Source organism: Trypanosoma grayi (genome assembly GCF_000691245.1).
Source record: "Trypanosoma grayi strain ANR4 Tgr_24_V1, whole genome shotgun sequence".
NCBI classification, from domain to species: domain Eukaryota; phylum Euglenozoa; class Kinetoplastea; order Trypanosomatida; family Trypanosomatidae; genus Trypanosoma; species Trypanosoma grayi.
This window is the reverse complement of record NW_008825643.1, coordinates 5,492-29,202: the sequence shown is the minus strand read 5'-3', so window position 1 is coordinate 29,202 and position 23,711 is coordinate 5,492. Positions and strand designations below refer to the sequence as shown.

General features: G+C 55.6%; 9 protein-coding genes across 9 annotated transcripts; all 9 read left to right on the top strand.

The window, feature by feature from the left end:
* Nucleotides 1-44: 44 nt before the first annotated feature.
* DQ04_00241100 (hypothetical protein) lies at nt 45-1,613 on the top strand (the record flags this gene model as incomplete). Its single annotated transcript, XM_009308531.1, has 1 exon — nt 45-1,613. One exon carries the CDS (start codon nt 45-47, stop codon nt 1,611-1,613), a length of 1,569 nt encoding a protein of 522 aa, XP_009306806.1.
* A 744-nt stretch (nt 1,614-2,357) lies between these two features.
* On the top strand, nt 2,358-4,757 carry DQ04_00241090 (hypothetical protein; the record flags this gene model as incomplete). The annotated part of the gene is made up of 1 exon (XM_009308530.1): nt 2,358-4,757. The coding sequence occupies one exon, from the start codon at nt 2,358-2,360 to the stop codon at nt 4,755-4,757; it is 2,400 nt and encodes a 799-aa protein (XP_009306805.1).
* Nucleotides 4,758-5,132: 375 nt separating this feature from the next.
* DQ04_00241080 (hypothetical protein) lies at nt 5,133-5,552 on the top strand (the record flags this gene model as incomplete). The annotated part of the gene is made up of 1 exon (XM_009308529.1): nt 5,133-5,552. One exon carries the CDS (start codon nt 5,133-5,135, stop codon nt 5,550-5,552), a length of 420 nt encoding a protein of 139 aa, XP_009306804.1.
* Nucleotides 5,553-5,783: 231 nt separating this feature from the next.
* On the top strand, nt 5,784-6,803 carry DQ04_00241070 (putative U2 small nuclear ribonucleoprotein 40K; the record flags this gene model as incomplete). The annotated part of the gene is made up of 1 exon (XM_009308528.1): nt 5,784-6,803. One exon carries the CDS (start codon nt 5,784-5,786, stop codon nt 6,801-6,803), a length of 1,020 nt encoding a protein of 339 aa, XP_009306803.1.
* A 546-nt stretch (nt 6,804-7,349) lies between these two features.
* Nucleotides 7,350-10,409, top strand: DQ04_00241060 (hypothetical protein; the record flags this gene model as incomplete). Its single annotated transcript, XM_009308527.1, has 1 exon — nt 7,350-10,409. The coding sequence occupies one exon, from the start codon at nt 7,350-7,352 to the stop codon at nt 10,407-10,409; it is 3,060 nt and encodes a 1,019-aa protein (XP_009306802.1).
* A 252-nt stretch (nt 10,410-10,661) lies between these two features.
* On the top strand, nt 10,662-10,979 carry DQ04_00241050 (hypothetical protein; the record flags this gene model as incomplete). Its single annotated transcript, XM_009308526.1, has 1 exon — nt 10,662-10,979. One exon carries the CDS (start codon nt 10,662-10,664, stop codon nt 10,977-10,979), a length of 318 nt encoding a protein of 105 aa, XP_009306801.1.
* A 184-nt stretch (nt 10,980-11,163) lies between these two features.
* DQ04_00241040 (hypothetical protein) lies at nt 11,164-14,565 on the top strand (the record flags this gene model as incomplete). The annotated part of the gene is made up of 1 exon (XM_009308525.1): nt 11,164-14,565. One exon carries the CDS (start codon nt 11,164-11,166, stop codon nt 14,563-14,565), a length of 3,402 nt encoding a protein of 1,133 aa, XP_009306800.1.
* A 598-nt stretch (nt 14,566-15,163) lies between these two features.
* Nucleotides 15,164-18,265, top strand: DQ04_00241030 (U3 small nucleolar RNA-associated protein 14; the record flags this gene model as incomplete). The annotated part of the gene is made up of 1 exon (XM_009308524.1): nt 15,164-18,265. The coding sequence occupies one exon, from the start codon at nt 15,164-15,166 to the stop codon at nt 18,263-18,265; it is 3,102 nt and encodes a 1,033-aa protein (XP_009306799.1).
* A 1,536-nt stretch (nt 18,266-19,801) lies between these two features.
* Nucleotides 19,802-23,155, top strand: DQ04_00241020 (vacuolar protein 8; the record flags this gene model as incomplete). Its single annotated transcript, XM_009308523.1, has 1 exon — nt 19,802-23,155. The coding sequence occupies one exon, from the start codon at nt 19,802-19,804 to the stop codon at nt 23,153-23,155; it is 3,354 nt and encodes a 1,117-aa protein (XP_009306798.1).
* Between the last annotated feature and the right edge of the window lie 556 nt (nt 23,156-23,711).

Below are 23,711 nucleotides of genomic sequence, written 5' to 3'. Positions count from 1 at the left end.
GTCCCTTCTCCATCTCGACCCANTGTGTTAGCAATAGTGCAGGTATGCGGCAAGGAAAGCGCTTCGCCTCTCCCGTCAGCACGCTGCCTCCTCACCAGCGGCCGCCTGCCGGAATGGGGCGAAGCCGGCAGCGACAGTTGCCGGAAACTACAGCAGTGGGAAGGGGGAGGGGAGGTTTGGCATCGCCACTGGGTGCACCGCGGAGTTTTTCGGCACGAAGTCGTACGGCATCAAACGATACGCGGCAATTGGGCAGCGCGATGGGTGAACGACGTGCGATGTCACGGGCCGCGTCGGCTGGCGCACGGCAGCGCAACACCGCTGCCGTTGGCACTGATGCGAGGCACGTAAGTTTTCTCCAGGAGCAGGGGAATCGGCTTCGCGGCACCTTCTTCTGCGCGGCGACCTCACCAGACAACACCAGCTATTGCAGCAGCAACCCGGTGCGTCACCTCCTCTCTGAGTTGGTAGAGATCAGTCAGACTCTGGCATCTTACCTCGAAGACGCCACGGCTCAACCACCACCGCAGCAGCAGCAGCAGCAGGTCACCTCTCCAAACGGTAACCCCACTCGTAAAGAGCAGGTCACGTTGAAGGCGCAGGAAATTGAACGCATTGTGAAGCGTGTGGAAGCTCATTTTGTAGAGAAAATCGCGTCTATGGAGTTCAAAGCTAAGGAGCAGGCCAAAACCATTGCGGAGCTTACGAGGGAGATTTGCTGTCTAAGGCAGCAAGAGGAGCAACCGCTCTCGCCTTCGGCGTCCTCCAGCAGAATGGCAGGCCAAAAAATATCGTCTCTTTCAGATCAACAGCAGCAGCAGAAGAAGAAGAGGGCGGGCAGTGGCCATATTAATAACAATGGTGTTGGTGACGAGGAACTCGAAAATCTGCGACGTGCTCTGCAGGAGGAGAAGCGGCAGCGGCTTTTTGTAGAAGAGCAGACGCAGTCCCTCACGGAACAGCACGGCCGTGTCGTCTCTACACTGGAGCGACGGCTGCAGAAGCAGGAGGAGCAGCTGCGCGAACTGATTTCTTCCCTCGACCATCAGCACCAGTTGGCGTCGTCGTCGTCGTCGCCGCCGCACTCGCGATCGCCGTCGTCGTCGCCGCATCCCCCAGCAGTCACCACCTCACCAACGCCCCGGCGGTTGTTGCGGCAGCAGCTTGCGCAACATGAGCAGACGCAGCTCACTCTTGAGGCGTACCGTCGCAGCCTGCGTGGCAGTGACGTGGCGAGGTCCGAGAACCTTCTCATTGGCGGCCGCGCTGCGAGGGATGGCGATGCCGATGTCAAAGATGATGATAACGGNTTCTTCGCGGGGTTGGGTCATGTGGGCCCGAAGCCTGTGCTGCGTGGCGCCGCCCAGAAATCGCCACAGCCATATTTTGGATCACCACCACCCCCACCACTTAAAGAACTTCAGCAGAAGCAGCAGCGAAGGCACAACGTAAATAGCTCCAGTGTGGTGGACGCCACAGCTGCCAAAGCCGGTGCGGAGGTTGACGACATCGCCGCCTTCCTTGACAACATCACGCAGGAGCTGGAGAGCATCGACGCCATTGAAAGCCAGCGTGAGAGGGATCTATCGGCGGCAGTGGGGTATCGGCGGTAGAGAATGCGCATGATATGGCTTCTTCCTGCTGTGCGTAGATGTGCCTAGAGACAGACAAATTTATACGCACACACAGGTATGTAGTCCTACTTTAAACAGGAAGCACGGCAGTTGAGATTCCTTGGATGCATGAGGTGCGGCCTGTTTCTGTTTTTACTGATGATGCTACTGTGGTTACCCCTACGAGCCACATAAAAGGTGAGCAACCCTCAATACATGCCTTCACTCCGCAATGTGTGACGTGTGACTGTGCGTCTTGGCTCTCCATTGGACTCTCTCCATCGGCACAACACCCTTTTAAAGATGTACGCTCACAGACCCATGAACTGATGTGCCCTCACTTGAAGAGCCACCTCGTGTCGAACCTCCCTTTCACTTTTTTTCAAGTATATCCCATATCGCGTATATTTGTTTTATGATTTTCCCACTGGTGGAGAAATAAAACTTCACGGGACCTCCCCTTCTTTGTCTCGTGAAGTCTGTCTGTTCGCTCTTTTCTTTTCTTTTATTCCTAACTGTCTTTCTCTCTCTCTTTACTTATTCTTCCTCACGTTGAATTGGTGTACCTAATAAAGAAAGGGAAGAAGAAAGCGGTTGGGATGTACGCTGTTGGCATTTCTCTGGGGTCCACCAGCGCCGTTGTGACTGTGGCTTNCCGCCACGACCGCCACAGCAGCAGCGGCGGATACCGCGGCGCCGATTCGGGTTACCGCAAACTCCGCCGGCCACCGCACCACACCGGTGATGGCTGCGTTTGCAGAGCACGACGAATTACTCTTTGGTGAGGATGCCCGCGCCTTGTACGCCCGCACACCGGATGTGGTCGTGCCGTACCTTTTCGCTTTTGCTGCTGTTGCCGCGGAGGAGCGTCACCGCGGCCAACATGGTGACACAAATAACGCGGGCGGAGATAATGGCCCCCACTGCGAGGAGGGGAAACCCCCCACAGGCATGCGGCACTGCCTTGAAGAAGCTGCAAGGCGCCACTACAAGGGGTATTGCCCGCTGGTGTGCAATGAAAAGAGTGAGTCACATCAACTGTGCTTCGCCTCGCCCCGCCAGGACGAAACGGATGACAATGCCGATGGAAAGTGTGGATTTCTTGCCGCGGAAGACATGCTCGTAGAGTTTTTCAATCACGTGAAGAAACATACAGTAGACGGTGCGTGTGGGCTGACCCCCACCGCCGCACAGTCACCAATACTGGAGGAGGCTCCGCAGCAAGAGCAGCGGCCAAAGATTGTCCTGACGGTTGTTGTGCCACGTCATCTGTTCCCAACGTCTTTGATTGAGCAGGGGGAGTCGGCACCAGAGGAGGACGGTAAGGACAAGAAAAAGAGCAACAGTACAGCCGTCCGACGGCGTGACGCCGTGCAGTGGGTTAAGGACGCGATTATCAGTTCGCATTTTGGCGCCGTCGCAGAGCATGTGTCTGTGCTATTCTCTGATGAGGCTGCAGTGCTTGCGATGGATGCCGTGCTGTGTCGCCCGCATTCAACACACCCGATGGCGGGCCGCTACTTCTTGTTGCCCCCATCTGCCGTAGCGACTACTCAGGCAGCAGGAGAAGAAGGGAAAGGCATCTCCGCCACCCCGTGGCCCTCTGCACGGGTGCTCGTTGTGATTTGGGGTGCGCTCGGTGTGTCTCTGACGCGTCTCCGTCTCGAGGCCGGTTGCGTCGTAGACGAACCGCGGCCGCTTTTTCTCCGCGCCACTCAGACGGCAGCGACTGCGCAAAGCGTCGAATCCTGTTGCATCGCTACCACCCCGTGCGGTGGTGGTGACGCAGTCGACTTGGCTCTCCGCGACCGCCTTGCTACAACGTTTGCGCAGCAGCAGCGGCGAGTGCTTGGTTACCAATCACTGAGTGACTTTCCCTCCCGCGCTCAGCGTCGACTGCTGCTGGCCGCGGAGGAAAAGAAGGTTGCGCTGAGCAAGGCGGCACAAGTGCCTGTGGAAATCGAGGCGCTCGCGGAAGGTGTTGACCTTCGCGACGCCGTGACGTTCTCGCGCGTACGAGTGGACGCTGCACTGCGTGGGGAGTGGAAAATCCTGGAAGCGTTTGAGAAGGTCCTTCGCGAATTTATTGAACTCATGCAGAATGAGGAGGAGGAGGAGGAGAGCGGTGTCATTGACGCGGTGGTGCTCTCCGGCGGTATGCTGCAGATGCCGTGCGTCGCGCAGTCCCTGCGGCACCTCTTTACGCAGTGTTCTGTCGCCCCAGGTGACGGGCGCCGCTGCTTCGCGCACAACCTTGTCATCATGGAGGCCGGCACAAGCACGACAGTTGTCGGGGATGGCAACAGTGGTGCTGTGGAGACGGTGGCAAACAGTAACACTGTGGGGGCCGAGGAACTCGTCAGCATCGGTGGCTGCCTCCACAGCTACCACCTTTCCCTCGCGGCTCTGCAGGAACGTGAGCACGGACGCCGTGACCGAGCTGCCGGTGGGAAGAAAAATAAAACAAAGAAGGCGCTCAGTCGAAAACAGCAGGAGCGAGCTGAGGGGACACGTCGCGTATGGCGTGCCCTAACGTATTGTAGCAATAATGACGACAACGATGATGACGGGGACGATGAGGAAACTCAGTGGAATGAAGTTGTGGTACTACAGCGCCCAATTCTTCTTTACACTCATAGCTCCATTGAAGCTCTGTCTTCTGCTATTGCTCAGCAGAAAGAACAAGAGGAAGAAGACGCTCCCTTCCAGATTCCTGCTGAGGCTCTGTCCGTGTTGTTCGCTGCCCAAACGCCACTCCCCGCGCGTGTTGTTGTGCCATTGGTCGGGGAGAAACAGGAACCTTTCGTTTTCTACTTGTTTACAGAAGCCCAGAAGCGTCAACAGCAACAGGTGCGTAGTGGGAGTGATGGAGAGGAAAATGTGCTTCGTTCGGTTGTGCCGTTGAGTGACACTGGTGTGACGCTGCCGCTACCTGAGGGCGGGCAAGACCCGAAAAAGTGGAAACGATGCATCGTCTTTACTCTGCGTGCAGACGGCAACAGGGAACCGCGGTCGGTGGAGAAGAAAGATGCTGCGGTGGGGATGCAGTTGGAGGCGCAGCTGGTGCGCGTCGCCGCGCACGCGCCTCTGCCGAATGTACTGAAGCCGACCAACGTGCTTGAGAGCGTCGCGGTGGATCTCTGAAGAGGACGGCATTGCGTAATATGCAGCCGCTATACATTGACAGGAATCGGATAACGTAAAGCAAAACAAAGCCGGTAGAATGCCCACACGTTCGTAAAGCTTAACTCTTACTCCTTCCTGTGTGTTTGGGTTTGATCTTTGTGATTATGAGTGAGTTGAACACAATGTGTCGCCTTCTGCCACATCGCGCAGCGCTTTGCTTCTCCTCATCTCTATTGGTCTATAGGGAAAGTGGGTAGTCGTGGTAGGTAGCAGGGGTAAAGGGCAGAGGAGTGGGAAAGACATTGGAGCGGCTCGGCACTTCACGGAGTGTAGGGAAGCCAGAGACATTCTTTACATTTCTTACGAAAAAAATATCATAGCATTACGGATAAAATGGCGAGCAAATCAACGGCAACAGCTACCGCCACGAGCAGCACTAATACAAACAGCTGCGGTATCAATAGTGCTACGAGTGGGAGCCAAGGTGCCGCTCCTGCGAAACCGCCTGGCATCGCCAATGCTGTACCACCAGCAAAGAAGAACACGCACCTTCTCCGCCTATCGTCATTCTACAGCACGCGCATCCCACTTGGAATCCGAGAGTTTGTGTTCCTCGGTCCGCTGCTGCTCATTACTTTCGGCATCGCTTACTACATTCCGGTGCTTGTGCCAATTGAGAAATTTACTCAGGGTATCACGCCCAACACAACACCGATGGCGGACTACAAGCTGGAACCCATCTACAATGAGCACGGCCAACTAAAGGGGTACCGCCGCATTTCGTGGCGTAATAATGAGAAGAGCGACCAATAGAGGTGTGTTTCGTGTGTGATCGGGGCAAGGGCAAAGGAGAAATATCATAATGATTTTCTTTTGTTGTTGCGACTGGCTTTCTCCCAACGTGTTGTGGCTAGGAGATGATGGAGATGGAGACTACAACTGTGGATTTTTTTTTTGGGGGTTGTTAAAACGATGCCCTGACTTTTTTCATCTCCCTTCTCATGCACATTTCACTAGTTAGCGAAGCGAGACATACGGTTGCACATGCGACTCACGCTTGACATCATCCGCCGCGCTCCACAATTCACCAACACACTGCGGCAGCGTGAGATTGATCTGCGAGGCCTTGGCCTTACGGTTCTTGATGAGCGGCCCCTGTTATTGTTGAACAATAGCTTCGATGTGCTGAACCTCTCGCAGAATCCTCTTGTACGTTTAGAGTACTTCCCCAGCGGCAGTACCGTCAACAGCAGCATTGGCACAAGTAGCAGCAATGGCGGAGCTATGCCGACAACGGCGGGGGACACCACCACTGTGGAGCCGGAACGGAAAATGATGCTGCGGTTGCAGTCTCTAATTGTGCACCGCAACCGTCTCTCGCACGTGAGTGTACCGACGTGCGCGGCGGTGCTGCCGAACTTGCGCGCCTTCTTGGCTGACCACAACGAGTTCCGTGAGCTTCGAGATCTGCTGTTCCTCTCGCACTGGAAGCAGCTAGAAATTCTCTCCATCGAAAACAACCCTGTAACCCTCCATGAGAGCGATGAGCGGTTGCGGGCCTTTGTCGTCTTCCTGTGCCCGAAGCTGAAGCTTGTCAACTACCAGCGTGTGACGCAGACTGACAGGCGTAATGTGGAGACAATGCGAGTCGAGTTCGAGCAGCGTGTGAAGGAGTGGCAACAGCAGTTGAAAGGAAGCGTCACGAGCAACGGCGCCGTGTCTGGTGCCGTTGTTGGTGGTGCACCTACCGAGAAGAAAATGCGGAAACGTGGCCGTGAGGCACGCACCGCTGCCACAGTGAGTAGCAGCAGCAGCAGCATGCCGAGTGGAAGCGTAGCACCCACCGCCGATGGCCCGCCGGTGCCTGCTGCACAAACCGCAACTGTTGCAGCCACTGGTGGTGCCGACGACGTAGTCGACAGCACACAAGCCCGCCTGGAGGCACTGGATGCGAAGATGGCGGCCGCAGAGACGGAAGAGGAGCTGTTGGAAATCCAGCAAGAGATCATGGAGCTGGAGGCGGCAGCGGCAGCAGCAACATCCAGTAGGGCTCGAACCTCGTGATTAAAGTGGTATCGATGCGATGAACTCTGCAAGCATTAAAAAGGCCTCTGCAAAACGCAGGGTCGGACACTAAGAACTTTGAGGCAGTGAGACTTGAGTGAAGAGAGGATACCTCTCTCTGTATTGGTGTGTGCCAGGGGAGAAAAGAGAGAGCAATGTCACTTACACTCAGAAACACAAGCATACACACATATGGCCCTTTTTTGTGATCTATTGTGTGCTGTTGATTCACACTTGTGGTCGTATTATACTTCTATTGTTGCTGTTGCTTCATTTTCTTGTTGCTGTTTTTCTTGGTGCGTGTAGCCATTTTTTGTCGCAGCTCACGGGAACCCTCATTCCATTCGCTTATCTATTCCTCTCGTCCGCCACGCAGCTCCACCAGAAGAGGAGGGGCTTGCGCTTGGTAACGATCAGGAGGAGAGTGGGGAACGTGGGATGCATTTCCGCACGAATAAACACATATATTTTCAGGAAGATAGTGTAATTTATTCTCATTTTTTTTATTGTTTTGGTTCTCGGTGAGGAAGGAGGTGACCCGCCGATATGTCGCATGAAGACCGACACCGAAATAAGAAGGGGACACACACCTTGGTGCGGCGTCTGCTGCCATTTTTGATTCTGCTGCTGGCGCTCACCACCACCACCATTATTCTTGTCACAAACTCCATTGCGACCGACCTGGTGTTCGACGGCAGCCAAAAAATTGACCGCTACCCGAACTACGCCCACGATAAACAGAGGAAGTATAATAACAACAATAACAACGGTCAAGGCCACAAAGTTGATAGAAGGGCCACCGTGATGCGTGCGGAATCTGAACCCCCCGTTACTTCGTTTGTCAACCCGTACGACGTCGGGTACCTCCTTTCGCTTGTGCAGTCGTCAACGCCTCTCGATGCCGGTCTCGCCATACCACTGAATGTGGGTGTGGCATACTATCGCCCCAAAGGAAGAGAGAAAGTTCGCTGCAATAAAAAAAGGTCCTCGCCCAACGACGAAACGAGACGTGACGCACGCCGCCGTATCATGGCGTACCGCTCACTTCCTCACACCACGTGTCTCGCGGCGCTCCTGTTGCGCCACTACAAGGACGTTGCGGAGGCGCTAGAGGCAGACTTCAGCAACGCGCAAAATCATCAAAAGCAGTGGGACATGAAACTGCCACATGACGTGGTACTGCCTGGTGAAAGGGATAATGAACGGAGACCGTTTTCCTTCGTTCCAAACACCACTGAGACTATCCAGCGAATTACACGCCTCTTTGAACGGCCGGACAAAAAGGACCGGCAGCGTCCCTCCTTTGACACACTCAGTGAATGCAGAAAGGTTGCAGGTATACTTCCAGGATCTTCTCGCCACCCGCGCGACGCCACCTTTTTCGACGTGGCAAATGTGTACTACGCCGGTGGACGCTTTGTTCTGTTTGTCCATAACAACAGCGATAGCGACCTTGGTGCCGCGGGCCCATCACCGCAGTTGGTGCCTCCACTTTCTTCCATGATGCTGCAGCAGGAACGTCTCACTGAGGACGAAGCGGCGGAGGCTATGCAGCAGAGTGTGATGCCGGCGGCCAAAGCCGCAGCCGTGACGCCGCAGCTCCTTACAAAGGTGAAACTGTGCTTTGGAACCATGTTTCCCTTCGTGAAAAATAGCTGGCCACAGCAAACACGTGATACGCTGCCATTATTTATCGTCAGTGTGCAGAAGGTTCAGGGTTTTGATGATACGAACAGCAACAAATGGGGTGACACGGAGCAGTACGGCGTTGGGTACTACCAGCCGCCGACGGACTTTCAGGTGCCGCACCACACCCTTGTGGAGACAGTCATGACGAGTTTTCTGTCGCAACAGCACTTCCTTCGCTCACGTACGGCGTATGAGGAGGAAGTGGAGCGCCTGCGCCAGCAATCAGGCTACGCGCTGGTGCTCACATCGAGACCGTACTACACTACAAGTGGTCCGTTCAGTCTGCACGGGTGTCACCTTGCCTTTGAGCGTTGCTTGACGAGCAGCCCGTGGGGTGGCATGTACCTCGGTCAGCTTCAACAATTTGCAGTAGCGCTAAAGAAGAAACAACAACAGCAAGAGTGCAACGGTGAACCAGCGGAGGTGCAACGGAACCGTGATATGAAAGAGCCGCTGGAATTTCAATACTTCCGAAACGACACGCTGAATCAGCATCATTGGGTGTATGGTATACGCGCCAACGAGACGCAGTTCGGGTACATAATGGACGAAAAAAGAAGTAAGACGAGTGAGAAAAAGCCATTCCTGCATTATGTGGTGAATGTTTCAGAGTTTCCGGCCATGACCAGTAATTTTTATCCTTCTAAAGCCGGAGATGGGTCATTGTTTTATTTGAAGAATCTTCTAGTTGGTTACCCGACGCATTGTGAACCTTTGCTGGGGCAGGATCCGTTCTATGCAGACATGGTGCATACGTTGTTTCGCCGTTTCATGCCTAACAACAAGTATGTCTCGTACGAGGAACTCCTTGAAGCGCTCTTGGCGCAGAAGGACATAGAAACTAAAGTGGATAAGCCGTCACTGCTTGTGTGGAAACAGTGGCTTGCACTATTCTATGTCAGCTACAAAGATTGCCAAGCGCACTTGGCCCAATTTCGGAAGCTGCATCTGACAAAAGCGCTTGTTGACTTTCTGCGTGAAGAAGGAAGGCTAATCGACAGCAACAGCATCAGCAGGACCAATGCTGCTATCAAAACGGAGGAGCCGTTGGTGTCTTTTCCCCTCGAGGAGGGGGGAGGCTCAGGCGGTAGAAGTAACTTCTACCACCATCTTTCACTGAAGGCAACTGGGAAAAGCGTTTCTGTTGATGCCACCACCAGCGACAGAAATACAGTTTCCGGTGTATTAGAATTTAGCAGTGTATTTCGTCTTTTTTTCACTCCCCTCGTGACGGAAATATCGGCGGAGGCTCGTAACCAGGTGAAAGACCGGACAAGCAAGAATGCTGATGATGATGTGCTCATATTTTACTCTTCTCGACACGGCGATTGGGCGCGTGACGTTATCAATGAGCAAAAAATGCTGCCACGCCTGCCGCTTGACGTGGCTGCGCTGCTCCACGAGAGGGCCAATGCACATGGTGGCAACGGCCACGAAACTCGAAAGCAATGGCAGCCACGACGTGTGCACCTGCGCATCGAGCACTTCAATAGTACATTGTCGCATGGGCGACAACTCTTTGAGCAGATGGAGGCACATCGTACCACTATCTTTATTGGTGCACCGGGGGCCAACCTGCTGAATAGCCTTTTACTCCGCCCAACAGCTGGCGTCATTACACTTTCTACGCGCCCCACCATTAACAGAGTGTTCTACCCAACGTCTGTGTTCCCGCGCTATGAGGAAAGCTGCAGTAATAGCAGTGTCGAGAGTTGTGCATGGGGAGCAAGTGGCCTGATGTGGCGCAGTGTTGCTCTGCAGCAGGCGTGCAATCGTAAGATATCCGGAGCGCGATTGTGCCGCTGGGGAACCGATAACACCAATAACCTGATACTGGGAGATGATGAATATCGGCGTCTTGTGATTGCGGTGGTGAGCATTGTGGAGGCGCAGGACCGTCTGCGACTGGGAACTTGATTAATTGGTTAAGGCGTGGTGATGCGCCGCTCTCTTTGCTATCTTGCTCCTGTTTAAATGTATCATACCGTTGAAAAACTTATTCTACCTTATCAATACATGCCTTTCTCTCTGCGTGTGTGGGCATTTGCGTTTCAACCTTTGCCCATGCTTTGCGTAACGATTATGTCTCAATTTATTATTATTATTATTTTTTCGGATTCCTTTAACCTGTTGCTGTTTCACATGCATAGTAATAAGAATTACACAAGTATGTGGTGCATCTCGCGGCTGCTGCTCTGCGGCAGGACAAAAGCCGCAGCAACTGCAGCTTCTCCTGTAGTTTTCTCCTTTACAAAGCGGCTAAAGGAGCTGGAGAGTGACCCCGAATGCCCGCTGAGTGGGCCAGAATATGTCCTTTTGCAGGAAAAACTGCAGCACTATCGCACACTGCAGAATACGTACGCGGTCAAGCAAGACGACATTGAGCGAGCGAAGCGTGCTGCGCACTACAGTGGTTTGGAGTTTACCCCGAAGACTGTAAGGAGGCCGACGACATCTAGGCAGGAAACAGGTCAAGAGAATTTGTGATACCCAGAAACCACTTTCAACCCCTGTGGAGTCTGATCTGAATGTGGTGTTTATGTGTGTATGAATGTGAATTTCAGCTCATTGTGTTGTTATCTTGTTGTGAAATTGCTTCTAGAGTGCCTTATGCAACTTTGCGTTTCTATCCTCTTATTTCAGTTCTCACGCTGAGGCGGCAGACCGCACGATGAGACGTAAAAGCATAAGCGCCAAGAGCAGCAAATCCGCATCGCCTGCGATGCAGATGGGCGCATCCGGCACGTTGCGCTCCAACTCCTTCGAAGAGACGCCGGTGCTGCCGGAGATGCCGCCATTTTTCCCAGACCCCGTCGCGCTCGACGAGGACGACACCCATCTCAGAGTCCTCCGCGACGAGCTCTTCCAGCGGGAGTACGAGTGCAGCATAAAGGTCCTTCAGGAGCACTTGGAGCAGCCAAAGCAAGAGCAGCAGCCAAAGCCGAAGCAAGAGCGTAGAGGCCGTTCCCGAAGCCGTGATTTATTGCAAGACCGCGGCAGCGATGATGCGCAAGTGGAGAGAACGTCATGCGACAAAACGACACCGTCTACAGAGTTCCTGGTGGCGTCGGGGTTCACGTCGGCGGCCCCGATTGTACCGAATCTTAACGACGGTTGTGGCGCTTCCTACCCCTCCTTTTCCGCAGCTTCCCCGATTAAAAAAGGGAAGATGAAGAAGCAGAAGAAGTCTGGCGAAGGCGAAGGCGAAGACACAGCCGAGCAGTTGCCTCTTGTCCCCGAGTTATCACTCTCTGCTCTACCAGATAATAATGTGGTGGATGGAGAAAGTGCGAGACAGATCGCCAGTAGTAAAGGAAGGCCCGCTACTGCTGATGTGGACGAAGGCTACTGGCGACGACAATTGGGTTTGCCGGAGCTTCCAGTGTATCTTTCAGAACCCATGCCACCAGAATTGGTCGCACTGGCAGAGGAAATTGGTTTTGCGAATGCAACACGCGAGACGCGTGCGATTGCCACGAGTGTTAATTCGCATTTGAAGGAGGGATTACCCGATGGCACCACTTGGGCGCCTCCCTCGATAATGTATGCCCTTGCTGCGCCGAAAACGACTAGTGGTGCTACGACTACTAACAATACTATAGCGGCTGAGGCCGTGGTCGCTACTGCTACTCCTCCTACTATGACTCCTCGAGGAACGCTTATGACGACTGCGTCAACTGGCCGTCAGTCCGCTGTCTTCCCATTGACAGATGCGTTTGTGCTGGAAGCGGAGCAGCGCCTCGCGGCGGAGATGTTCTGTGAGATGATCTGTAAGAGTATTGTCGAGTCGGCGGCAGAGATGTATGTGTCGCGCTGCTTTGACGCCGTGGCGACCGCCTACACCGCCTTCTCCGTGTGGGATGAGGTGCACAACGCCGTGGCCCGCTCCTTTATTCCGTGTGACCCACACGAGCCGCCATCGTGGGAATCGGAAATCGCCACCGCGCTTGCCATCAAACAGCCAAAGCCGCGACAGCAGCCGGGCGGCGCAGCGAAAATAAGGACTGTGAGCGCACACCAACCGTACTTGGGCCTGCTTCCAGTATGGGCGCCGTCACCGTCACTTCTAGACGCCGACGCAATTCTTTCTTTCCATCGCCGCAAAGCAGAGACCCAGCCACCCTTGCTTGGTGGTGCTGGTAACAGGAGCGACAAGAAAAACACCACGGGTGTGCTCGAGCGGCGGCATAGCTCCACCTTCTCTCGACTCCTCGCCACCTCTGTGGGTGGGGGTGAGAGGCAACGGCGAAGGAGTAGCGCTGTCACAACACGTCATGGTGCGTCGAGTGGGGAGGTATCTTCTCTGCAGCGTGTGAGTTTGCCGCTTGGCGACGGCCCTATCGACAGCCCTGGCACTCCACCCAGTCCGATCCCACTGGACGATTATGCCCGCTACGTCGCCCCCAGTACCGCTGAGGTTATGTTACGGCTGCAACAACAGCAGGAGGGTGAAGAGGCGAACAGAAAGGCAGCGTTGCAACGACGTTCAACGCGGCACGGACCGAGCCGCAAGAGTCGTGTCACCACGGCCCCGCCGGGTGGCGACGATCACAAGGATGACAACGGCGCGCGGGAGGAGGAGCGCGGCAGCAGTCCACATGAAAGGAGTAAGCCGCGCCCCCGCCGCGTCGCGTCGCCCAACAACGCGTCTGCCAACGCCGAGGCAGAAGCACTGACGCGGATGACGACGCCCGGTGTAGCAACGGACGACGAGTGGACAAAGGCACTGCAGAAACTGCCGCGTGGCTACTTGACCGCCTCGGCAAATGGTAACGGAACCACCGCGCGAAACCACGCACCGGATGCGATTGTGCTTATTGAGGGGGAACAGGCAATCGCCCTTGATATTGCGAAGAAGAAGCGGAGAGGGGGGAAATCGACAGGAGTTAATGCAGGTGCTTTGAAGCAAGCGATGATTCAACAGAAAAGGAGCACCCCCGCATCAGCTGAAGGTGGATTGGCAGACGACGGCACTGCAATGTTGCAGGTGAGCATCGCAAATGGTGGTTGTACGTCATTTCAGATGATGGCTCAGTCGCCGACGGTGAATGGGATAGCGAATGATGACATGGCGTCGCAGCAAGCGTCGCCGGAGACGGAACGGCGGGCCCCGGCCCGCACAGGCGTATTCTCAATCATTTCGCGCAAGCAGCAGCGGTTGCTGGAGGAGCGGCGGCGGCGGCAGAAGGAGGCAGCAGAATTGGCTGCGTATGAGCATATGTTTGTCAATTCTCCTGTCAAAGCGCCGGCCACCAACACTCCGGTGAGTGGGGCGACAAATGAGTGCGCCGATGAACAACAACAGGAACATCAAGAGGAAGAGGAGCAGTCATCGAATATCGTGCCAGAGCCCGGTGTCATTGTTGAACGGTGGCCCTCGACGCCTTCGGATAAGAATAAGAGAAGAGGCTCGAGTGCCACCAAACAGCGCGGTCGCCGCGGCAAAGCCCTTCAAAATTTGAACCGCCTGGCGGACGATGGCACCGTATTGGCGGATGGTGGTGAGTGGATTACGCCAGATGGCAAGTACCGCTGGGCCGGCTTTGACCCCGCCGCCGAGGAGAAGAGGGCTGCTGCAGCTGCACGTCCAGCGCCTGGTCTCGCCGCACCGGAGCGCAAACCGACTGTGCCGCAAAGGGCCACACCGCAAAAGCAATGGGATCAGCAGCGCGAAAGAGGAAACGAAGTTGAAAACGGAACTGAAAGTAATGCGGCATCACTTGTGGCAAAACCTCCTGGGAAGACTCCAGCCAAACCGGGGATGCGTCCTCCACGGCGTGCACTGCCGCAGGTCTCTGTTGATCGCGAAAACGGAAGAGGCGGCAGGAACGGAAATCCACAGGGAGAGGAGATAGTTGCAGCGGAAGCTATATCTGTAAAAACAAGGGTAGCAAATGCAGGTGTGCCACGCGGTTTAAAGAATGTGCCGCTACGTATAACTCTTCCCCGACTACCACAGCGGCCGATGAGCGGCGATTGTACAATGAGTGAGAGCAATAGAGCTCTGACAACACCTTCCGCTTCGGAGCGGAATAGGATACGACAACTAGCCTCAATCTTGCAGAGTGCATAGAAGGAAGCGGTTTAGGCACTGTGGGCGGATATTACTGGTCTAACACTGGATGCTCTCTACGTCCACTCTAACGACGTGATATTTGCTTTTTTTGTATGCGCCGCTTTGTTGCACTGAGAAGACAGGCACCTATTTCATGTAAGAAGACAGCTCCTTTTGTTATCACTCTTTTTGTTTTAATTTTTGTTTCGTTTGTGTGCACGTGCGTATGTGCTTCACCCTCAATGTATACATAAAGTGATGTTGCGAGGTGCCAATGGGGGCAATGATGTGAGGCGTCTGTGTGTGAGTCAGTTCTACGGCAGAGCTGTGCGAGTGCAGAAAGAGCGAAGGAATACAAAAGAGAGAAAGGTTGCTTATACGCAATGAGGAGTTTCAGCGTCTAGAGTCGGGGAGGCATCTCGACGTCCTGTGTGCAGCAGCAGCGCTAGCAGTCGTACTAAATAATGGAAACAGTGTGTCTCCGTACTGTGTCACATCGCTACGTTTCTCTCTCCTTTTCATTCTCTCCGTTTCCTTTCTCGCTCTCCCACACAATACACACAACGGTGGTGGTGCGTGCATTGCTGCAGGTAGGAAGTGACGCGGTGCACCATTTATGGTTCGGCGCAGCGACAGGGCCGCCGGTGAGACGGGGCGGAAGAAAAAGGCAGAGGGCGGACGAGGCCGTTTGCGCCGCCGCCACAACAGCAACGACGACGAGGAGGGCATGCTGGAGACGCAGCAGCCGGGCAAGTTGTCGCTCAGCAACCCGCTGATTCCGCCGGACCTTGACGAAGACATCGACGACGACCTCGCCTTCAACAGCGACGATGAGGAGAAATATGGCCATTTCTTCCAGAAGAAGTCAAAGCCTGACACCGGTGCTGCTGTGAAGTCGAAGAAAAAGAAGAAGGGCACGTCGAAGCGGGACGCGGAGGGGTTCGACGATACGGAAGAGGCGCTGGTGCTGCAGCAACTCCGCGCGCTTGGTGAGATTGACGACGCCAGCGACCTGGATTTCCACGAAAGGGACGATCGCGGCGATGACGATGATGAGTACGTCGACCTCGCCGACATGTTTGACGCGGCCCAGCAGCAGGAAGGAGGGGAGGGAGATGGCGGCAGCAGTAGCAAGAAGAAGAGCGGCACCAAAAAGAAAAAAAAGGTTGACGAGGACGGCGTGGCGAAGAAGCGGCGCCGCGCCCGCGTCACGGAGGAAGCGGAGTCCCTCTATGGCCCAACCGCTGTCGAGGGATCGTACAGCAGCGCACTGCAGCAGATCGTCGCCACGTCCCCGGCGACGCCAGCGCAAGCGCGCCTGCAGCAGACCCTCGCCAATAAGCGCAACCTCATCAGCGTTGACGTGGATGAACACACAAAGGAAAAGATGGTGCGCAACGAGGTGCGGGATGTCGTTGCGGCTGACCTCGCCAAATACAACACGTTCCTGCGTGAGCAGCGCGAGGCACGGCACGTGCAACTGCCAATGCCGATGCCGGAGAGCAACCCAGTACCGTCCACACTCGGCGCCATCGCCGCGGCGGCGGAGTCCCGCTTTGCCCCCCACGCTGACGCAGAGACCGACGCAACAGCAGCAGCGGGGATAAGCGGCAACGCGACGCGTGCGTCTGCTTTCCGCCTCGCGAACAGAATGAACGCGCTGCTTTCCGGTGCCGGACTCTCGCGACCGCAGCTCCGTGAGGCGGCTGTAGAGGACGGTGTTGTCCCGCTCGGCGACGACGACGATGATGGCGCGGGTGCAGCAGCAACGCAGCATTCCGACGGCGCTGAGGTGCCGGCGAAGAGTTACATGGCAAAGCTGAAGGCGATGCTGTCGTACGAGAACGCACGCCGCCGCCGTCTCAACCGCATCAAGAGCAAAACATACCGGCGTATTCTCCGCAAAGAGAAGGAGCGCGATAAGGAGCGGCGCGAGAAGGCATTCGAGTTGCTCCACCCCGAGAAGGCACGTGCGCGGCTGGCGGAGAAACTCATGAAGGCACGTGTTGAGGAGCGGGTGACGCAGAAGCACAAGAACACGAGCAAATGGGTGCGCCATGCGAAGCGCTTCGCGCAGTTCGACGGCAGCACGAAGGACGCCATTGACGAGCAGCACCTGCTGCACCAGAAGCTTATGCAGAAGATGGAGGAGGATGCTGACGAGGATGAATACCTTAACGCCGGTGGAAACGGCCGCGCCGACAGCGAGGCGGCGTCGAGCGAAGAGGAGCGCGTCGTTGACTACCTCATTGCCGAAGCATCCGGTAAGTCCAATCAGCAGCAGGATGCGGATTCTGGCGAGAAGGGGGTTGGCAAGAAGAAAGCCACCTCCGTGCTCTGGCGCAGCATTGACGATGAAGAGGATGAAGAGGGAGACGCCGCGGCCCGGCGCATGACGCCGACAGAGAAGGCGCGTGTGGACCTGCGGAGTATGAAGTTCATGCAGCAAGCCAGAGAGCGTGAGGAAAAGCGCTACGCAGATGTGCTGGAGCAGCTGCAGGAGGATATTCGCCGCGATATGCGCGGAGAGGCAGTTGACGGTGACGCGGAGCCACTGGACCTCAACGACGGCAAAGCCAAGGTGACATCCACGAAAACAAAAAAAGGATTGCCCACGCCAGCGACGGCTATTGTCGGCCGCAAAGCGTTCACGCAACAGCATGACGGGAAAAAAGGGGACGAGAGTCTGGAGAGCATTCGGCTGAAAGGCCAGTTCGGTATTGATGCACAGGCGGAGGCAGCAAAGGACAGTGATGACAGCGGCAATGTGCGCGAGGAAGAGGAGGAGGAGGACATCGACGACCTCTCAATCAAGGACGGCGACAGCAGTAGCAGCAACAACGGCGACGCTGGTGACGAAAGGAAGATGAAGTCTGCGGGCTCCATCCGAAAGTCTACAAAACGGCAGCGCGGTGCCAAGGAGGAATTTGCCGGTAGCCGAAGGCCAAAGATCCCCACTGCTGGCTCACTTGGCGATAGCAGCAGCGATACCGCTCCCTCTTCGGCGCGTAAAAAGGCGAGCAGCACGCGAGTTACTATTCTGCCGATCGGTACAAAGCGGTCACGCGGTGACGGTGGTGCTGAAGATGCAGCAGTAAGTGCCACTGACGTGACTGGCAAGAAGCGGGAGAGGCAGGAAGAGCAGCAGCTGCCGAATGACGACGGCGAGGCAACGCTCCAGCAGCAGCAGGAGTACCTCGTCGCACGAGCTTTTGCCAGCGACGAGGTGGACGCTGACTTCCTTGCGGAGAAGGCGGCGCAAGTGGAGGCCATCATGAAGCCGGCTGATAAGAACGCATCGCTGCCCGGCTGGGGCGAGTGGGGTGGCGCCGACGCGCGTCTCAACACCCGCCATCAGGCCAAGGTGCAAGCGGCGGAGCTGCAGCGGCAGATTGAGAAGACGGCGCTGCTTAAGAGCCGTGCCGATGCGGCACTCGATCACGTCATCATCAACCACGACGGTGTGGAGTTGGTGCCGGACCGCATGCTTCTGCATATGATTCCGAGACCCTTCAGTAACCCGGCGGAGTTCGCGCGGTCGATGCGGCACCCGCACGGGCCGGAGTGGAACTCGGCGCTCTCGTTCAAGGAGGCTAACCAGCCGCGAGTGGAGGTGCGCCAGGGCCACGCGGTGTTACCGCTTGATCTCTCGCTCCGCGGTAGGAAGAAGGTGGCGAAGACAAAAAGGCGCAAGACGGCAGCAGCAGCAGCAGCGTAGCCCAACACTAACTGTTCTCTATTGGTCATCTCTGTTTCGCTGCCTGTGTGTGATGGTTGTGTGCTGCCACGTCACTGAGGGCGGCATGCGTAAGTAAGAGTCGTTTGTGTAACGCGTTAACGGGGAGAAAAGGTTATTGTCAACTCACGTTTAAGTCGAGGAACTGCAGATGCAGCTATACCTCTCTTTTAAATATATTCTTTGCCTTGCGCTGCCGCGGCATTTGCCTATTAAAATTGTCTTTCTCTCTCTCTCTCTCTGTGTGTGTGTGTGTCTTGTCTTTTACGCATTTGTGTGCAGCTGCCCTGAAGGGGGAAAAGGATTCGTGACTGCTGGAGTCGTGCATTGGTGACAGTGGCTTCACTCCCCGACGATGCTGTTCCCAGTAACATCGGGGAGGCCAGTACCGTTTCTCGCTTTAGCGGCGACGAGGTGGAAGAAGCGGATAGTGCAATGTTACTGCAGGGCGCTGTTCGTAGTGGCCTTGTGAATTCTCACCGGTACCATCTTGATGGAGGAAAACAGCAGCAGGTTCAGGAGCAAACATTGTAACTCGCCACAGAAATCTCTGAGGCCAAGGATATCATTCATGATCTCGCTGGGGACCGCAATGAGGTGGATGTCGAACTCTGCAGACTAAAACACCAGTTTCTTCAGCAGAGTGGTCTCAGTCAGAGTGAAAATTAAGCGGTGGACACTCTCGAGCAGCAGAGCAGTGTGTTGGAGTAGGAAAAAACTCTGTTGTCCTACGTCCTGATGAGCCCTCACCCCTGCGATGTTACAGATGATTTGCGACGGGATGTTTGCTGTCGCTGCAAAGCACTGCAAACAAGAGGGGCAGCAGTTGTGCTGGTGTTCCCTGTTGGGAACGGTGCCGTGAAGCGGGCACATTGCTCAACTGAATCGCGGCGTACTACATCTCAAAACCTCTATTGAAACGGAGTCTGTATCGAATATCCCGGACTCATGAAGGGCTTGGAACCATGACTGCTAACGAGCTGGTATTAGCGTAGCATTTCTGTGCTACATCTATCGTATTTCTTTCCTTCTCCACCTTTGTGTGTGAGGAGGTCTGTGTCTTTGGGGTTGATTATCCTAATTCCCCCAATCTGTTCGGCTACTCATTTCATATGACATCTCTACTGCCACTACTACTATCACTGCTGCTGCTGCTGACACCTTTGCTCGCCTTTTTCTACTGCTGTTAAGGAAGACTAGGAAGTGTGAGTGGGGTCTCTGTTGAAGCACAAGAGAGATAAAAACAGGGTCAAGAACCGCCTGCACCCTCATTATCAATAATCATTAGCTAAAAGAGTGTGCAGTTGTGTATATACAGACATAGTGCAAAGCAGTAGAGCAGTTAGGCAATAAAAGGGAGGTGAGTTGTGCTTGTTTTCTTGTAACACGTGCAACTTTTTTGCTTTCGGGTGCGTGTTGTGGGGTATTGCAGGCAGCACAACACGCATTACCGCCACCAATATTATTCTCCACGTCCCTCACCGTGCTGCTTTTCTCTGCGTGCGCCTTTGTCTGTGAATGAGCACGCCGGAGAGCCGCATTGCCGCACTGCTGTCGGTCCTCTCAGAGGGTGAAGATGCGGTGCAGTGCCCGCTCGCCATATTCGCACGCAACCTGCGCGAGGCCTTCTGCACGCAGCGGCGAGGTGCCTACAGCAGCACCAAACGCGGTGGTAGCAGCACAGTCGGCCGCGGTGCGTCGCCAGATATGAGTGACGTGCTTGCCGAGCGCTCGCTGTCGCTGCTGCGCGAAGAGGAGGCGATCCTTCGCGACGAGGCGATGGTGCGGGTGGCGTACGACAAGCTGCGCGCCGAGTTGGCACGCGTAGAGGCGCAGCTGCAGTCCCTGGAGCGCCGCGCCCGCGAAGTGGCGCAGCAGAAGGGCTTTTGTAAGCTCGCCATGAACCTTCTGGTGACAGGCGAGGTGCCAGACTTCTACGCACCCGACAGCGAGCGTGTCGTTGACGCCCCGCGTGAGGACGTTGGCGTTACGAACGACACCGCCGTCACAACGACAGCGGATGGCACCGAAGCGGCCCCAGATGCCGCACCGATGAGTTCCGGCTCGCCGAAGCGCCCACGCCGCACTGCCACCTCCATCTCCACAACCGCAGCAACAACAACAACAACAACAACAACAGCAACCAACGTAGCGCAAAAGCCACAGCAGCAGAAGCAACAGCAACCAGAGCCGACTGACACCGAAGGGAAACTGAAGAGTGGAGACTCCTTCACGGGGACAGAAAAGGGTAATAGCATTAATGCTACTGGGGGCGGTGGGGGGAAACAGCTGTTTCCGTCGGAGAAGACTGCTACTTCTGTACGCAGCAGCAGCAGCAGTAGCTCAAGTCCGACAGGCAGTGCGCTTCTCGCAATGCTACGCCTGCCAGATGTGAAGGAGACGACACTCCTGCACGCCATTGAAAGTTATGATGAGCACAACTTTGGAAAGTCGGCGATGTGGTCTACGGCACAGCAGCATGAAGTTCTGCCGGTGCTTCTCGGTTTGCTGAAGCATCTCCCACTTCCGCGCCCGCCCATACAGCTGGCGGAGTTGCGCATCCTTGGCCATGTCTTCCGCGCCGCAGCCGCCAATCAGACTACGGCGGAACCTGCGCTGTCCTCTTCGCTGTCAATGTCCTTGACATTGCCAGAGTCGGCGGTGGCGCCGATGTTGCATGCGCTGCGGCAAGAGGGCCATGCAGTCGCTACTCTAACGCGCCTGCTTCATAGCGTTAACGACGATGTGAAATGTGAGGTGTTGGAGTGCCTCTCACCCCTCATTACTAGCAGCAATGGCAGCAGCAGCAGCAGCGGAAGTAGCACAGCGAGTGCCGTGGAAGTTGCGGGTGACAGCAAGCGCGCGCTACCCGATGCGCGAAAGGAGTTTGTTGTGGCTGGTGGGCTGCAGCCACTCGTGGGCATCGTTGCGTCGTGCACATCGGAGGCTGTGCTGGAACGGGCACTCGTGCTACTGTGGGGTCTGCTTTCCCGCAACGACGATGAGGAAAAAGTGCGCAGCGAGGTGCGGCGCCTCGGTGGGCTGCGGACGGTATTGGACCTTCTATATACAGACTCCATTCCCATTCTTGAGAATGTCGCCATGACAATCGGCTACATCACACGCGAGGAGGCGTCGAAGATAGACATCCGAGAGGCCGGCGGTCTGGAAAAGATCACCGCGACGCTGCGGCACCCGTGTGAATCGATACAGACAAAGATGGCGGGGGCGGTGTGGAACTGTGCCAGCAACGCGGAGAACAGGACTTATCTGCGCCAAATCGGCTGCATCCCCGCCCTGTTGGAGTTGCTTAGCTCACCACATGAGTTCGTGCAGGAAAACGCAGCGGGGGCGCTGTGGAATCTTAGCGTGGACCCGGAAAACAAGACTCAGATCCTTGACTACGGTGGCATCTCAGAGTTGTCGCAGCTCATTGCAAAGAGTAGCAGTGTGAGTGTGGTTGAGAACGCCTCCGGCACGCTATGGAACTGCAGCGCAGCGGTGGAGACTCGGCCGGCCATCCGCAAGGCTGCAGCCATCCCGGTGCTGTTGTCGGTGCTTGACCGCAAGCCCCACAAGACACAAAAGCAGGACGGCGCAGCAGCAACCAAAGACCGTGCACCGCAGCTCCCGATGAGCGAAAAGATACTGGACAATGTGGCTGGGACGCTGCGCAACTGTGCTATCAATGACCAGAATAAGCCAGCCATCCGTGAAGCTGGTGGGGTGGAGCTGCTGCTCGCAAAGCTCGAGCATGGAATTCTGCTGCATCCGTCATCTATACTCATGCCAACACTTGATAAGATGGCATCTACACTGTGGATTCTCACCATATCCCCGGAGATCAAGCACAGTGTGCGGTTGAGCGGCGGTATTCCGCTCCTTGCGAAAATACTCGAGGCAGCTTCTGCCTCTGCAGCAAAGAAAAAATCCACTACTCCCGTGGTGCAGCTGACTATGAGCGTGAAGGAGAAGATTGTTGGTATTCTACGCAACTGCTCTACTGTGCAGGAGAACAGACCGGCGATGGTCGCTGCGGGTGCTGTGAGGGCACTGGTTCACGTTGTGGAAGACAGCTATCAAGCCCCTGACGCAAAGTCGAGCACCAAGCAATTGTCATCTGCCTCACAGCCACAACAACAGCCATCCCTGCAGCTGAAAGAGACGGTGGCGTCAGCGTTGTGGTACCTCTCCCGCGACGACAAGGTGGCACCGCGTGAGGAAGGTGGCCTCGAGCTTCTCTGCCGCTTACTGCAGGAAGCGGATCAGCCCTCCGTGGTGCTGGAGCAGGCCGCTGGTGCACTCTCCTCGCTGACTGTTAACAGTCAAGAGAATCGCACCAAGCTGCGTGAGTTTGGTGGGCTGAATGCACTCTTGCGGCTCATAGAGGAGAAGGCGCCGCTTGCTTTCCCACAAAACGCGCGGGGCGGGAATGGTGCAAAGACAGAAAACAACACAATTGGCCGAGCCGCTGGCGTCAGCAGTGGTACCAACAAGGTGGAAAGCACGGTATCTCACACATATGCTGTGTTGAATGCGTTACTCGCAATCCGAAATAGCACCTCCTCGAACGAGGAGAACCTCCGTTCCGTTGCAGAGTGGAGGTACCGCCGTGCTGGGGCAGACGCCAAGTCGCCGCCACCCTTCGCTGCCTCGCTGCTGTACATCATTCAGCATGGTTCCGAGGACTGTGCACGGGAGGCCGCTCTGTGTGTGAAGAATCTGTGCGGCCACGCCAAAGCGCTGGAGTTGTTGTTGCAGCAAGATGCCGTGGAAGTGCTTGGGGGCCTCGCAGAGCGTGGCTCTACTGACTCTGTGCGACGGGCAGCGGCTATGACGTTGCACTCCCTTGCGCGAGCTCAGCGACGGTGAAGCCATTAGGGCGTGAATATGCGTTTACTTATATTTCCGCTGCTGTATGTATCTTTTTATGTGATGATGGGTATTGGGCGGAGNATTAGGGCGTGAATATGCGTTTACTTATATTTCCGCTGCTGTATGTATCTTTTTATGTGATGATGGGTATTGGGCGGAGAGGTGTGTGTGTGTGTGTGTGTGGAAGAATATAGGAAGTATGTTGGAAGTAAGAGTGGAGCGGAAGCGGTTTGCGCTGTCGCTGCTTCTGGCGATGGCGATGATGATGGTGCTGCTGATGTTGCGATTGAAGGCGGCAGGGGAACTGTGTTCACGGCCACTTTTCTGTGGTACCGCTTTGTGTCTGGCCTTGAACGGTCGGCTGTTTTTACGTCTGGAAATGAATGAAAAAGAGTAGAGTTTCAATCCTGTGTGTACAATCTGCCTGTATAGAGAGGGGGAGAGAGAGAGAGAGAGAAGTAAAAAAGAAAAGGAGAGAGAAACTGAGGCAATTGTAGCAGAGAAGGAGGAGGAGGGGATCGGAGGCGCCCACCCCGCAGCGCCTCCGATCCCC